Source organism: Dermacentor variabilis, chromosome 3 (genome assembly GCF_050947875.1).
Source record: "Dermacentor variabilis isolate Ectoservices chromosome 3, ASM5094787v1, whole genome shotgun sequence".
Classification (NCBI taxonomy): Eukaryota; Metazoa; Arthropoda; class Arachnida; order Ixodida; family Ixodidae; genus Dermacentor; species Dermacentor variabilis.
This window is the reverse complement of record NC_134570.1, coordinates 29,386,813-29,403,171: the sequence shown is the minus strand read 5'-3', so window position 1 is coordinate 29,403,171 and position 16,359 is coordinate 29,386,813. Positions and strand designations below refer to the sequence as shown.

At 55.9% G+C, this 16,359-nt stretch overlaps 1 protein-coding gene across 3 annotated transcripts in view; it reads right to left on the bottom strand.

Annotated features, from left to right (window-relative positions):
• spen (spen family transcriptional repressor split ends) overlaps positions 1–16,359 on the bottom strand; it is a 194,079-nt gene that overhangs the window by 93,465 nt on the left and 84,255 nt on the right. The window contains exon 1 of one of the 3 annotated variants that reach the window (XM_075684611.1): positions 11,186–11,411. The exons of the other annotated variants lie outside the window; for them this stretch is intronic. Coding sequence (XP_075540726.1) covers positions 11,186–11,205 — 20 coding nt within the window. The 5' untranslated portion in view covers positions 11,206–11,411. Of the gene's footprint in view, positions 1–11,185; positions 11,412–16,359 lie in introns of those variants that run through there. 3 annotated transcript variants of the gene reach the window in all.

Here is a 16,359-nt window from a genome sequence, read left to right as displayed (position 1 = left end):
AGTGTCGGCGTCCGCGGTAGGTGGCGTGCGTGAATATATATATATATATATATATATATATATATATATATATATATATATATATATATATATATATATATACACACACACACACACACACACATCGGCCGACGCCCCGCTGTTAGATAACGGGTCAGGCCACGCTCGCGACCAGGTTGTCTTGCAGCCAGGCGGCGCAAGCGAAGAAGAAAGGCGCGGGTTCAACGACATCCTGGTCGCGCTCATTTCTCGTCCCCTTTCCTCGTTCGGGTCTATCACGACGCTGGAAAGAAGAAGAAAAGAAAAGAAGCCGACCGACGCGTGCGTGTGTCAGGGCGTGCAAGAGCGCGTAGCCTCCACACACACACTGGGCGCGGGTCAAGAGCATCTGGGGAGCGCATCGTGGCCGCCGCGAATATACTTCAAAGCAGTTGACGTGCGCTGGGGTTGATTCCCATGGGCTGCAAACATTACGCTAAATGTGTCGCGAAACCTATCGTCGGAAGCCGCCCACAAGCAGAGCGAAAGAGAGAAGTTTTCGAGACTTTCCGCAGTGCTCAAGCTTGGAGAGGAGCACTAAATCACGGATGAGTGCGTCTCCGGTATGCTACTCCACCACAGGGTTATATAAAAAGATGGGAATAGACTGGAAAAGAAGGAGAGGAGGAAGCGCGATTACCATGCAAAACATAAACTATACGGTATATTTAGTGCGTATACCAAGGCAATGTCCCAAGTGGCGATGACCGCGCGCGTCGCACAGCTTTAAGGACACTACATAGTGTGGGTTTCGCAGCCCCGAACTCAATGACCAAACCCTGGCCGTCCAGAGTGCCCGCGATCGGGCCGTCAAGCTTGGCTTGGCGGTCCCTACGTGGGACCAGCCGGGTGGCGCGGTGTCTCCCCTGCGTCTTCTCTGGACCGAAATAAAGTTACTTCACTCACTCACCGCACATCTGTTTGACTGACTGACTGATTGATTGACTGCTCGATCGACACTAATGCTGCGTCCACGAAACATACGGTAACGGAGGACTTCTGATTAATTTTGACCGCCTAAGGTTCTTTCGCATTTCACCCACTCAGACACACGACCAATGAGAATAGAGCCCGCGACCTCTCGTGCTTAGCAGCAGTGACTCGGCAATCGCTGTGAGTGGTCGAAAACGAGTCGAGTTTGACACGAGCCAAGCAAGTGAACATTGCGCGGTCGTCAGTCGCTCGCCGTATGCGACGCTAGCATGTACTACTGACCTGTACGTAGCATGTAGCATGTACGTGACATTAAGCAGCAACGCCGTTTCACGGGGGCCGAACGAACGCTGGCAAAAGTGCGACATTCGTCACACGACTAAGAAAACAGAAACCACGGCGTTAGCGAATAAGAAGTAGTCGTTTCAAATTATTCGCGCCGTGAGAATTTCTTGCGACAACTGCGTAATGAAAATAACGCCCGCGGCAAACCTAGCGTCGCGTGCGAAGAAATAAAGGGGGCCTGCTGACCGTGCAGTAGCTGCCCGGCTCGAAGATGGCACGTGAACGGCGGTCAGCAGTAGCAGCACCTAGAGACTAAAGTTAAGAAAAAGACGCGAGAGAGAAGGAGACAAGGGAAAAAAATGCGTTCGTTTCACGGCGGAACACGCACCCCCACTGCTCTAAATCGGTCCGCGAAGTTACCCAAAACCGCGGCGTCCTTAAATAACCGCAGAAGCGCCGTCATTTCCGGCCAAATTTTCCAGCGTCGGGAATGGAAAGTTTGGGCGCCCTTCGCCGAGTCTGCGCAGAGCCCCAACTTCGGACGCCGCGATAGGGCCCAATTCTTGGCCGACACTGCAAGCAAGTCCCGGAATTTGGAGAGAAAATAAAACTTGTAAAAATGATGAAAACAGGAAGAGAAACTGGCGGTGTGCGCAAGGCAGGCGGGGGGGGGGGGGGGGGGCACAAACCTCGCAACAAGCATCCGAGCCGGCTAGCCAGCCAGCAGCCAAGCGTCACGCTCACCGCCGACGAGGCCGCGCGTTACTGCAGCGCGATCACGAGGTGCGCGAGGCACGAGGAGGTCAGCGACCTCGCCTGAGGCGAAATGGCACGAGCAGCGGGGAAGAAAGGAGGGCTCGGAAGCGAGCGAGAAGGCCTCGGGCGAGCCGCACCCCCGTCGAGAAAATCCCGGGGCCCGCGTTCACCGTAGAATGCCGCGAACCGCCGCCGGGCTTCTGGCACGAAGCCTCGATACCGAGCGCCCTCACTCTCTCGTGCCCGCAGGAATTGCATAACGTGCGCCACCACTGGCAGGAAGGACAGCAGAAAGGTAGGCACGGGGGAGGGAAGGTAATCAGCGTCTGCTACCACCGCAGGGCAGCGAAGGGATTGCAAGCCGGCGGGGCCCGTAGCCGGTTGCCAGCCGCGCAAGCCCGCTCAGCCTCTCTCTGAAGAGTCCCCGTAATGATATTGGACACTTTGATCACACTGCAGCAGCAGCAGCAACGTGCGGCGTTGCTACGGCGGCGCCGGCGATACGGGCGCGGCCTGTGTGTCCCAAGTACGTGGCTCCCTCCCCAGAACGGCGCAAAGCCCCCGGACCCAGCCCACACGGGCAGAGGCTGAAAATACAGCAGCAGCAGCAGCAGCTCCCAGCTTGGCTGTTATTCTCTCCCCGTTACTCGGCGCATTTGCCGGCCCTTCGGACACGGGTCAGCTACCACCTCGCTCCGGGGCTCCCTCGAGCGCCCGCGCCCTTCCATTAGGGCGGACAGGCGAGAATTGGACATTAGCTGAAACGGACGGACCCTGCCCCTGACGCAGAGAAAGTGCACCGCTTTTGTTTACTTCGCCGAGCCCCGCAGCAGCCCAATCAGGCTGCCTGCATGATACCGAGGCGTGGAGGGCACGATGCAGAGTGCGAGCGGACAACAGCAAGCCCATGCGCGTGCAAGATCAAGGTGGGGATCGCTTCTGCAAACGCGCACAACGCTGCGCTGTTTCCGATCGCCCGGGTGCGGCCAAAGTGCGCTCGTACCGACAACCCTTCCTATGGGCCCTGTTGGCGGGAAAGTTCCAATGCGAACTGCACCGCACGCGGCTGCAGAGGCCCCCACCTGCCCTGAACACACACACACACACACACACACACACACACACACACACACACACAGAGAGAGAGAGAGAGAGAGAGAGAGAGAGAGAGAGAGAGACGGCATGGAATTCGAAGACCCGTCCATGAACAATACACACGCCGGAAGTATGACTACGATTTCACACAGAGGGCTATTTTATTTAGCCTTCAAGCTCAGCGGAGTGCAAGGCACGCACAGCGCAATCAGTAGGATACAGAAGACATGAGACATATCCCGTCTGCAGAACGAAGGGAGTGTGCCGTGCACATACTGAAGTGACGGATGTGCGCCCCGGGCACATTCTGACGGACACAACCAGCCTATCGTTGTTATGGGCACCTGGACGCGAACGCACAAACTAGGCGGGGTCGCACGCGCTATGCGGCCAGACCCCGAGACACGCCATAGCTTTGCACACGTTGCCGGTATGCACAGCCGCAGCCGTACGACAGACGCGAGTCTTCAAGCGCAAGTGCGGCAGCAAACACGCACACACAAAACAACGCGGTGCCCTTCCCTGAAAGCTGGCTGGCAGGCAGGCAGCACAGCGCACAGCTAGCAGGCACGCACGGGCCCCGTCAAACAGCACGCCCGAGTTCACGCAACAGCCGCACGCAAATATAAAGAGGTCTGCCAGGCAGCGAGCGCGAGCCGGCGCCGCGGCTGTTTCAACACAGGCCCGCAAGCAGCGCCGGCGCACACGAGCCAACGCCAGGACACAGCAGCACCGCATACGCGCGCGTTTTGTTTTTCGTTATTTGTGGGGGGGGGGGGGGGGGCGGACCTAAGACCCAGCTGCGATGCCTTGGCGCAGCAGCACGCAGCCTACGCCCACGGACCACACCACCAGTGCGCCGGGCGTATTCCTACGTAGAACGAGGATAAAGAAAAGAATACATAGAACGGTGGGCCCCAGCGCCTTCCGTTTGCCCGTCACAGCTCGCGGATTACGCAAACAAGTTGCTTCCGTGCAACGGGACGGTCCGTGCGTTGGGCGGGTCAGCTGATTCTCGTGTGTTCTTGTCTGCTTACCGCAGGAATTGAAATGCTATATTAATAAAGAAAGCAGAGTGCCGCACATAAGACTGCGCCGCGACGCAGTAACACGCGTTGCGACAAACAGCCACCACAAGGTATGTAGCAGACAAGGCACGCAGCATCCGTGAATAATATCCAACTGCCGCTTTCGCCTTCACAGCCTTCCAGAGTGGGGATCACACCTCTAGACCATGAATACCCGGACTAGCTACTACGAACACGACAATGACCACTCACATTTAGACTACCCGTCTAAGTAAATGTACATACGTATGGGGTCTTCAGGCTAAGAGAAAAACATATGAGGTCCAAGTGGACGAGATACTGAGACAGGACGGGTTGCGAGGACATACCCGAAGGTAATAAAGATATCGTGTCATACGCCATGGTCGAAACCCAAAGCCACGCACAATATCTCTGACTAAAAGAACGGAATCTCTCTCGCGCACACGGCGGTTCACTATAGTTAAGGAAAGATGCACTGACACTGGAAACTAAAGGACTTGGCGAAAAATGCACGCGGAACAAACCCGCGATGATTATTCCCGCGTCCTTTTCCGTTTCTTTTTTAACATGTGCTGCTGTTGCACAAGAAAGCCCGCACCGAACAAGCCTGTTATGCTTGCTCGAGCAAAAACGACGAGACTGCCTCGACTGCCTCATGCCCGTATCCATACCAGCCGGCGGCAGTTAACGAAACTACTGCCTCCAACTCTCGGAACAAACTTTGCTGCGCCAGAGAAATGAGCGAACACGAGCGGGGGCTGACTGCTCCTCTGCCCAACGCTGGGCTAGCTCCCCGAAAACTTTTGTAACAGCCAGGAGCTGGCTAGCGAACTAAACGAACACGACGCCCAAGCTCTTCGCTCTGTCGCACATACAGAATCCCCGAGGAGCCGGGCAACACGAACACATACAGGCACGCCAAGCCTTCGTGCTGCAAGCAGCGGCGCCGTCCCGTCAGGCGGCCACCCCTCGGAGACGCACAATGGGCACGGCCCACTTTGCTCCAGGCGCTAGCGAGGGATAAGCAGTCGGAGCAGGGAGGGTGGCGAAGCCTGGCAGGCGCTCCATCGACCCGCGCGCGCGATCGCTCGGTAGCGCCAGGAGCTCAGCGCGGCACGTTCCTCCTCCACGCCGCCGTAGAGGTCACCTCCAGCGCCCTGTACATTGGCCCCCTTCCCCGCGCTCTCTCAGCCACAAGGGAGCAAGGCAGCCCTGCTGCAGGCCCCAGCAGCGGCGACACGAGAGAAGCAGGCACGGCTGGCTTGGCAGCTTCCCCACCCCCCTCCGGCCTTTCTTTCCCTCTCGTATTATGATTGCGCCGGGTCCCCCTCTCTCTATCTTTCTTGTTGCCGTTCCTATTACGCACGGTCCGACCATTGTACCGCGGCTGGGGAGGAAAGGGGGGGGGGGGGAGGTTAGTATGCGGAGGGGCTGATGCAGCAGCCGAGGCGGCGGAATCGAGCGCGCGCTCGCGTCAGCGGGCTTCGCGTATCGATCTGTGCCGCGAGGCCTGGATGCCCACATTTGGAACTTCCCCAAATACGGCGCCGCGGTAGCAGGAGGAGAAAACGATGTCGTATATACGAGCGGAGCAGCGTGTGGAAAAAAGAAATAATATTAAGGAATAAGCGGGTGGCGCTTAGAGGCGGCTCGCAGCACTACGGATCAGCCGCCGTAGTTGCGCGCACACACGCCATCGTTTGTATCCGAGTTTCCATCGCTGGAGGAGAGACGACAGGCCATTTCAGGCAGGCACGAATGCGAACGAGCGCGGGTATTGGGATACGACGATGTAAAGGCGAGTTCGCAGTGGCAGGAGACTGTTCGGGACTCGCGACAGCGCGCCAACAACGAAATGACCGTAGAACATTATCATTTCAACGGCAGCGCAGTTGAGGCATACATAGAACACTGAATAACACGAACGCGGACCATGGTGATGACCAACCACTAGCCCACCACCAATAACTTCCCGGGCAAGAGCTTAAAACGTCGTGTTGCGTGGAGGCCTTTCGTGACTTTCATAACTACGGTAAGTTGACTGAGTTAGGCTTCGTATATCTCCAATACATCGTACACTGCTGTAAAGGCGAAAACCTGACCAAGAGGTTCCGTGTTTATGTATAACGCAAGCGTCATGCGTGACTGTAGACGAGGAGCATGCCACCTGCACGGCCGGCCTACGTGCTGGAGCACCGACCGGCAAAAACCTGCGCGTGAACCTGTTGGCAAAAGATGCGATCCTAGAACTTCGAGACGCGTATACGAGCGTACTGATTTCCGCGGCGGACTCCTAGCAAGAATTTACGCACTTCTTTCCTCCATGCATATGGCCACTCGAGTCGCAACTCGGTTTAAGGTTAACACAATTTGACGTCCATGTTTAACATCCTACGCTAGACCAGTGGGAAGTGGAACTACCCAGCTCGAGCTTGCTATGAAGAGCAGCTACAGCTGGTGCAGTGGGCGCGACGGACGGTGACTGCTGTACTAAGGCGCCTCACGCCGGTGGGTAAAAAGGCAAGACCAGATATCTCTACCCGATCCATTACCTCTTAAGGCTTTAACAAAAAAACAGCCATCTCCGGGAAGGCAGAGGCGAACTCCTGCCGTAGTCGCGCTGGCCAGCATACACGACAACTCAAGCCATCGAAGCCATATAAGGTCAGAATGGCCTCCAGCAAATTTAGGATTCCCACGGGCGAGGAAAGAGAGACATGGAGGAAATAAAACGGGGAAGGGCGAGAGAGGCGCCACAGGAGGCAATGCGCTCGTAAGGCCGCGTAGATGAAAACCAGAGAGGCGCCGGTCCTTCTTCCCGCACGGCTTTCGCCACCCGATCCAAATTGAACAAGCCCGGTTAATTGGCTCGCCCGCAGGGCCACGACACCCAACGCTTTACTAAAGTCCGCGAATCGGCCTCCTTTCCCCGAGGCCAATGCATCCTACCTCTCTCACTCGCTGGTAATTTTGTCCATTTTTGCAGTTTTCTTTCTTGCCGTTCCTCCTTACAAGCGCGCTATCATCGGCCTTAAGGGGACGCCACGTGCCACCCGATGCAATCTGTTCGCAGCGATCCCCCCCGCCCGGGGGGGGGGGGGGCAGGGTGCAGCAGCCCCCCCGCTGAGCAAGACGACGCAAGCGTCTGGGAAAAGCATACACCCCTCCCACTATTGACTAGAAAAACGTTTTGAACAGAGTGGACAGACAAAACAAAATATGCTCCGCAAGTTTTACGACCAGCGCGTGTATTGATTGAGCCGCGCGAAATATAGCGAAGGTGATCACCGCACTGAAAAATATCCACCGCTCCTGCATCATCGCGTTCCATCCTCTGCCAGTCAGGAAAGCGCGTGCTACGAAACCAGCAGAACGCGAGTCTTTCAAAAGCAGCAGCGAAATAAGGCACGCGCGCACGCACGGCAGGAATTCGAGCTGAAAAGAAAATACACGAGTCATCGTTATTTAGCGATGTCAGTGAGGGTGGTAGTACGCCTTCGCAGACAAGGCCGCGCGGTTCGGTATCAGCGTCTCCTGATCCCGTCAGCGAAGGAAACAACAGAAGAATGGGGGTGGGTCTGAGGAAAGAGGGGCATTGCAGATTACGCGCCTCTACGTGAAAAACAGGGCGCCGTTAAAAGGCAGTAATAACAGCCGCAGACGATCGGGCGATACAATCGACGGGCCAGGACAACTGTACAGGCGGGAGGATGTAGTAATAACACTGTGCGCGCATCGCAAAACAAGGAACGTCCTTGACGAGCGACACGTCAATCCATGCGGCACAAGCGTGGAGACCGACCCGCCAAATAATAGTTTGCACACCTTTCGGCCAGCTGACTCGCGCTAGTCGTTTGAATCACCTTAATCTGTTCCTGGGGTGCATAGCGTACAAAATATGAACAGCCGCTCTTAGAACAAGGCAAGGCAATAGCGGCGTTCGCTTGAGACATCGTACCTTCTGAAGTCTATACACATGCTGCCTTTTCCGCAGCAGTTTACGCCCACTGTAAGAAGCGATGTAGTTATCTATAACCCTGCACCCACATAACTATATGGGCGTTGCCACTGCCAGGCTCTCCGACGCTTTCATCAAGGCCGACCACACAAACGGTCACTTCCGCAATTCACAATGTTTTCCCCCAGTGATTCGATTCTCCAGAGCGTAAGACATAACAAGTGTAGAAACAAATTTATTTTAATGAAGATGCTTACTGCCAGCAGACCTCCTGGCCACATCTGTGATGCCACTGTGTATATATCGCTCGCCGTTCGAGTGTCTCCCGAGGGTCCGCACGGTGTCGAATTCATCGACGGCACAAAGACAATAAGAGAGACAGCACGGAGGGACTAACTGGAGAGGCTGTCGACGTGTGTCCAAGTCAGTCTCTCGAGTATAATGTATCCAGACGAGCGTTCACAGGTATCTTCGGGCACCTCAACAACTTAGGACCGCTTCTAGCCCATTTTCAACGTTTCGAGAAATAACTGAACCGGGCGAGCCTAACACGGACTGAAGCAACACTCTGCAACTACATACCTGCTCGCATTAACCGATACATAGAGATCCCGTTCAGCTCATCGATTAACTATTTAGTACGTTCCGATATAAACATGTCTAGCTATTCGCTATGTATTGGCGTCCATTAAATTCCTGGTCAGCATTCTCGGCGATCGTTTATCAATAGAATGAATCCGCGAATTCAATCAGAACGACGGCCAGTGAACGTGGCCGCACAAACACCACCGATTCGCCTTCCGCTGCAGACAGGGTAAAACTCGGGTCACCCCACCTCAACCGCTCACTCGCACTGGCGTCGTCGCCGCCGTCGCATCGCGCGACTTCCCGACAGTGGCGCCGCCGTAGGGGCCGCAGCGCCAACAAAGACAGCACCACGTCCTCCAACGCGAGCTGCTTGCTTACGCCAGCCCCAGCCACGCCAACCATTATCGTTCCGCTCCGCCGTGCGCACACAATCAGCGCACAAAACTGCGCGGAAATCGGTCATGTGATGGAGGAGAGATACAAAATGCCTAGCTTCGCTGGGCAGGCCACCACAGGAGCGAGTCGTCTGCTGCCTATCATCGACGCGCAGCTAACAGACGGATCCGGGGGCGCCGGCGACCTTCCAATACGCCCGCCCGGCGAGCACCGAGAAAAATAACACGGGGCACTCACTACTCCGCGTCTTGACAGCGAGCCAACTAAGTGCACGGCGCGTGTGCCGGCTGCGAAGGCAGCAGCAGCCAATGAAGGGAGTAAACACAGTAATATGCCGCATCACCATGACGGTGCCGCGGTGACAAGCCGCTGTCGAAGGACCTCCGCATACTTGTGGAGATAACTGCCCTTCGGGCTCACTGTTAAAAAAGAAGGGAAAAAAAAAATAAAGGCAGGCTATGCAGCTGCTGGCGATAGCAGTAATACTCGTGCACCGCGCAGCCGTCTTTTCCGACGTAAAGGTGGCCGTTTGCGCGCAGCCGCCACCCAGTATACATTAATATCCCATATCCAGTGTTTTCAGAGAGAGAGAGAGAGAGAGAGAGAGAGAGGTCAACCTGGAAGTACGATTCGTGGTAGCACATGTTACATCGCATGCTGGAACTAAATCTGCTCTTGTCTAGTGTTGTGGTCTGAAGGCGGTCGAATTCAAGAATGTGGTCTGATATCAATCTCCCTTTCAATCGATCTGACGTAAAGCGATTGAGGTAGAAAGTATCTCGGGGCTACTTAATATCGATGTCGCTAATACCTAAATAGAACTGTTCATTCTTGCGATAGACGATTCTCGTCAACCGTGCCTCTCTGTACCGCTTTGCGCGGACTCCCTTGAACACTGACCTAATCCTATTCTAGCCCGGCGATACGTTCCGACGCCAATACTACTCCACATGCCGACTTCATCGAAGCACTTTTCGCTTGCTCGTGGAGTGGAGAAAGCCGGACTCCCCGTTAGGCGCCACGTGAAAAGAGCTATTCGGTCTCGAAGAAAGAAAGCAATAACAGAACCAGCCGGCAGGTTACGCTATGAGAGAGAACGCCAGACGAATCACGACAGAGGAAGCGGGAAACCACGAGACGTGGTCCGTCACAGAAGGCACCAAAGCGTGGCAGTCATAAAAAGCGAAGTGCCTCTCATTCTCCATCTCCTTCGAAGCACGGCTCAATTTCGGAGCACCCAAGACGGCAAGAATCATGCGGCGGTTCTTTGGCTCTCTTAGTTGTTTACTTACTGATCCTGCGATTCTCTGTAATACGCGCGCACCACTCATTCGCTCAATGGGCCCATTCGGCATCCTGGAGGAATGGTTGTGGCGTAAGAATAAAGAAGACGGATCTCTATTCCAGGCGCTGCCTCGGCCACGCAAGTTGGGCAAGATTTCCGGCTGCGTGGAGCCTTTGCGCTTCTTTTGTTCGCCAGAGATACCACCTCATAGCGTTAAAAAAAGAAAAAGTGATGAAGTTCGTCCTCGAAGAAGTTCGCCAACAAAAGGGACTACGCGCAGATGAAATTGATACAAAGCATAGGCCGTGAAGTATCGATTCCAAGACTCTATATAAAGCCTTGGGAACTTAGAAGAAAAGAAACACATCGAAATAAAAATGATGAATTCCACACACGGCCAAGGCGAACTTTCTTTTTTTCCCTTTAACGCCGACAAACGAGTTCGCGCAAAAATCCCCTCGCAGCGCAACGACACCAATGGCGTATATCTTTATCTCCAGACGTACTTCTGGTACAACTGTGCTGTTACTGCGAAACTACCGACCTCCAGACGGCTGACGACGTGAAATGCGATCCAAGCCGGTGCTGGATGGAGAGCAGGCACGCAGACACAACACAGTTTGGTATGACCAAACTGTTTACAATCGACGTTCCAACAAGTGAAACTCAATACATCGGCACCTCGGAGATGCTCGACGTGGCTACGCGTCGAGCAACTCCCGAGGCCTTGTTACTTGTAAAACAACATGGGGGGAAAAAAAAAGAAAAAGACTATGGAGCATGCCGAACAGAGCAGCTTACCAAGAGGAGGAATCAGCCATACGTAAGCGACATTATTCCGTCCGCTGAAAATGTCCAATGGCCATCCCGAACTGAAGACAGTTACCGGACGAATGACGGCAGCGCGCGGAAAAAAACGTGAGTTCTGCACGTCACGCTCACATCAACTACCAGACGCGAGAAAAGAGAGCCTAGCGCTGTTCAGCACGTCCCTACGTCCATGCGATCCGTGTTCGAGGCTCACGCCAGACAGCGGCGCGCAGGCACGAGGCGGCGCAGAGGCAGAACACGAGAACACGACGCCACCGGATGTCACAGAAAACCCAGAAGATCCTGGGCTCGCGTCTCCCTCTCAGTCCCACGAACGCGCTGCAGTGCCCTCTACCCGCACAGACGGCGCCGCAAACGGAGAGAACAAAGGCAGCACGATCGGGTGCTAAAAGACGACACCACAATATGGCTGAAAGCCTAGAAGATTTGGGCACGTTCTCTGCAGCGTCCTACCCGATCGGCGGCTGCCGCTCTATCCCACAGTCGGTCAACGGCGCAATAAATGTCGGCACGACGACGCAGAGCGCAAGAAGATGAGCACCATTCCGAATGACGCCAGAACAGCCTACAGCAGTGCTCGGTGTGTCCGTCTGTCTGTCCGTCCGACTCGCAGGTCCTTCTTCGAGGCTATACGTGCACACCCAGCGTTCTATCCCAGCGACGGCACAAAGACAACCCAGGATGCGAGAGAAGACAATGCTGCCGGATGCAAGACAACCCCGAAGAGCAGCTCGGGATCCTTCCACGCTACGGGCCCCTCATTGGGAAGCAACCCGCAAGGCGGCTACACAAAAAGAGAGCAGCGGCGCAGGATGCAAGACAACGCGTAGTGGAGCGCGCCAACATCCGCAAGGCTTCTCCGATGTCCCCACGGCAGTGCGAAAGACAAAAGAGGACGGGACACGAAACAGTGCACCGCGGACCACGACGTCGCCGCATGGCAGGGACACGGCGGCGAAGGAAGCCGCGTGGCTCGCCTTCCCGGAAACGTGGCCGAACGCGGTCCCTCAGATCTGTGGGAACGGCGTCGCGTACACGCTGGCGCCATCGGTTGTGCTCGCAGTTGGTGCGCATATCATATATAGAGAAAGAAACGTGTATACCTCCGCCAGGCGCGCGCAAGTCGACTACTACCAGTCGGTCGGCAAAGGGTTCTTTCCTCCCTTCCCACGGACGGCTCGCGCGTATTACTGCACAAAGGGGCGCCGCGACGGCGTCAGCATAAAACAGGCAGTCCTTGTTTGCACCGCTGCACGTGACAAACACGGAGTCCACGTAACGAAGTGCCAGTGTGGTCAGCCGACTCGCGAGGCAACCGTGTAGAAAGAAGTTCAGGGCGAGGCTAGAGTTCTTGCTCTGTTACTGCGCATCACGAAAGCAGGGCGGCATCGCGTAACGTACGAGACGAACGGAGGACACAATGTGAAGACACAGTGTGGAGCAAACTGGACATTATAGAGCTCGCATGCACGACGCATGTGTATCACTATGACCGAAGGTAGGCTAGCGCTTGTTTGCCGCACACGAGACCGACCAAGCGGCACCTGCAGTGAGAAGCTCTGCAGAAGACGCAGTCGTTTCTTCGCTAGCGAAGGACTCGTTACTAGGTTTCACCTCAAAGTTTAGGCAAAGATAAGGAATACATGATAATATAACCGACCCGTCGCTCATCCACGGTCGACAGAGAAAAGCAGCTTTCCTCTCCGTGTAACAGTCCAACTTATTGGAAACCAAAGCTGGTGTCATCAAAAAATGGAAGGGCTTACAAAACGTCTGGTGCAACACGTGCGCCGGCTACGGTCACGGACGCACGAGTGTCCACCAATCACGACTACAGTCCTCGCGCCGCGTTACTTTCGCGGTGGGAAAACAACCCTGGGCTTTTCCTCTCGCTTATTTGATTGTGCGTACGTTTGTGAGGCAGGTAACATACACGACATCTCCTAATACCGCCCAATCTCTGGGTGCTTTCCTATCCAACAGCCGAGTAGCTGGGAAGAAAATCACGATTCTTACGCGGCGTTTACGAGCACTAATCACGCGCTCCCGGGCAATCTTTCTATTCCTCGCCGTTCTTCTAACGTCATCGTGCACCTTCGTGCGAGAGAGGGGAGTCCCAAGTAAGATGAGGAGACGGCCCCGTCACCGGCTAAATTCAGAAAGAGTGCGCGCAATGCCACCGCTGGAAGATTGGCATCGCAGCTGCTGTTGCTGCTTGCTCAAACGGGGCGCAACGCTGCACCAATACCGTCGTCGGCCCCGTCCCGAGGGAGGCCAAGGATCGCGCAGGAACGGGAACCAGAACAAGAGGGCCGCGCAGAACGGGAATAACGAGCGCCCGGCGCGCACACAAAACGGCGGACAAGACGCGGTCGCGCACACACTCGCGTTTTCATAAAATACAGAGTCGGAGAAACATCGCAGAGCCCTCCTCCGGTCGTGTCGCGTGAAAGTAATAATTCTCGGAGACCGAGGGTAGAAAGAATAAAAGCCTTCCTGCGCCGCGAGAAGATGAATAAGCAAGAGAACATTGCTGTCCATAACAAAAAAAAAGAAAAAACGTTCTGCCCCGTACCAACACCAACGCAGTCCAGTCTTTCAGGACAGCCCAGCTGCAAAGAATGGCTTGCTTACAGAACGCTCTTGCCGGCGAAGAAGGCACGCAAGAAAGGGTATCGTGCGTAAGCATATAAAAAGAAGAAGAAAACAAAAACAAAGCGGCTGCGTTTAGAGGGGCGCGCTTGTTTGCTTTACCCCACCGTCTTCGTTTCCTCGATCGACGGCGAGCAAGGATAGACCAGCACCGCGCGAGACTATATAGCCACACCGAGGGGGGTCGCGTCGACCGACGTGTCGTCGTTATTTCCAGCCTCCAGCCGACCGCGGCCGTATACCAAGGGACCTCGGAGCTGGCGCTGTTGCTGCCGTTGTTCTCTGGCGCAAGCTGCAAGCAGCAGGCGAGCTAAGCGGAGGCCGTGAGCTTGCGTGCCCCACACGCACGCACTCACTTACACATATACGCCGGGGCGCGCGCTGGTGGCGAAAACGCTGCAGCCGCCGTTTGTCTAAACAAAGGCTGGCTTGCGCAGTCGAACAGCCCCCCCCCCCCCCCCCTGTCCGGAAAACGGCGCACGGCGCGCGCGTCGCACCGGATAATAGGCACCGGCGGAGTCCGCTTACCATACAACCCCGACAGGATACTACGGGCCCCGGCAACAGGGCCGCTCGTTCCGATTTCCACGGCTAGCAACAGGGTTAGGTTCCGTAATCTGTGACCGTGTCTGATCTCACGCACTGGCGGTAACCACGGACAAAAAACATATCTATTAAAAAAAAATTGAGAAAGCAGGCATCTCCGAACGTTCGCGGGAGACGGCAATAGTATATAGACTGACGGGGCAGCTCACCAAGGTAACGAAGGGCTTTAGCGTTCGTTAAGCCACGGCTCAGGGCACCGCTAGCGCTGCGCTAAGGCCGTTCTGCCGAGTACGTCTAAAAGTTAATCCCATCGCGGTGTGTTTACTTTTCTCATCACGCTGACCGGCGATCCACGAAGAAAACGAAGGAAAAAAAAAACGAGGTGTCGGCTTTTTTGGAGGTATACGTAACATGCCGAGACTACTTCACAGACACACACACGCCGCGCCGACTTACCCGAGGACAGAGCAAGGGAAAACGGCAAAGGGGGGAGCGCTTGTTCACATAAAGTTCTAGAATACCCTCCCCCCCCCCCCCCCTGACCGAAGAGCTCAAAGAACACTCAGCCTGGCAGGCAGCACGCTCGCGCGCGCGCATAAATAAACAGGGCCTCCTTCGCTCGCGCCTGCTCGTAAAAGAAACTGTGCCGGCCGCAGCCGCCGGCACAGCAACTGCGCGGGCCAGGCAGGCAAGCGCAGGGGCCCGCCAACTGCCGCTGCTGGGGCTGGCGGCCATGGGCCAGCTGCAATGAATGCCCGCCGTCCAGCCCTCCTCGCAGTGCCGCTCTTGTTCTCTCCATCCCCCCTATGCGTCCCGACATCCTACAACAGTGGAAGCGCAGTTTCCGGTCTGCTGCTGCCCTCCCCACCCACACTCCCCTCCGCAATGCGCAAAGCAGAGTGGAAGAGAGGCCCCTGCGTAAAAGAGCCGAGGTCGAGAGAGAGAAACATGGAATCAATGGCTGCGCCAGCTCCATCCAGCAATGGTCTGAGCGAACGCTGGCGCGCCGAGCACGCACGCACGCACGCACGCGCGAACACACACACACACACACACCAATGCGTGCATGCATGCATGCACCCTTGTGTTCACTGTTCAGCAGTAGCAACGGCAGAAGCGTGGGGCGGGAGGGGGGGGGGATAAAACGAGAGCAGCGTCGCGTGGCCCCTTTCTTCGACGGTGAATAGCGCCGACGCGAAGAACGGCAGGAAGGGTTGGAGACAAGAGGCGAGCGAACGCGCGAGTTTAGGCGAGGACCACAAATAAGGCAAAGGCGCAATAACACGGGCAGAGTGAGAGCGGCGGGACGAGGGGGGTCTTGCCGGTCTGGCGTGCTGGTGTGGAGGGGGAGAGAAGAGGCGCCAGATGGCTGCAACAGCCCACCCTTCTCTCTCCCCCCAACCATAAACCAAAAAAATTCTTTTTTCTGCTTCTTTTGCACAAGCTCCGCACGCGTTGCGACACATTTGCTGGCGCAACGCCGCGTGCGCGAACCCGCCGTACCGCAGGGCGACGCTGCCACGAGGAAGCGATGTCACGGCAACGCGTAAACGCACTGAAACAACACATGCGCACCGCCGAGAGAGAGAGGGAGGGAGGGAGAATGCGTACTAAATGAACGAGCCGATACAACTGGAGAGCGACAGATGACGAACGAAGGCAGATCACGGAAAGAGGTCGCCCGCCAGACACGGCACGTCGGCGATACTCCTTTCATGGGCAATCGCGCGCATGAATCTTGCTATTGCGCACGTAGGTTCCGAGCACGCGCGCCAAGGAGAAACAAAGTGTCGAGCCCTTCCTTTCTGCGCCGGCGTCGCAGCCACGGCGAGTCGTTATTAAACAATTCTGAATCATCGCGACAGCTGTGTTGATGTCGCCACAACATACATCGGGCTTACTTTTCCTCGTCCGCCAAAACGAGTCCGTGCTGACGACGTCTGCGA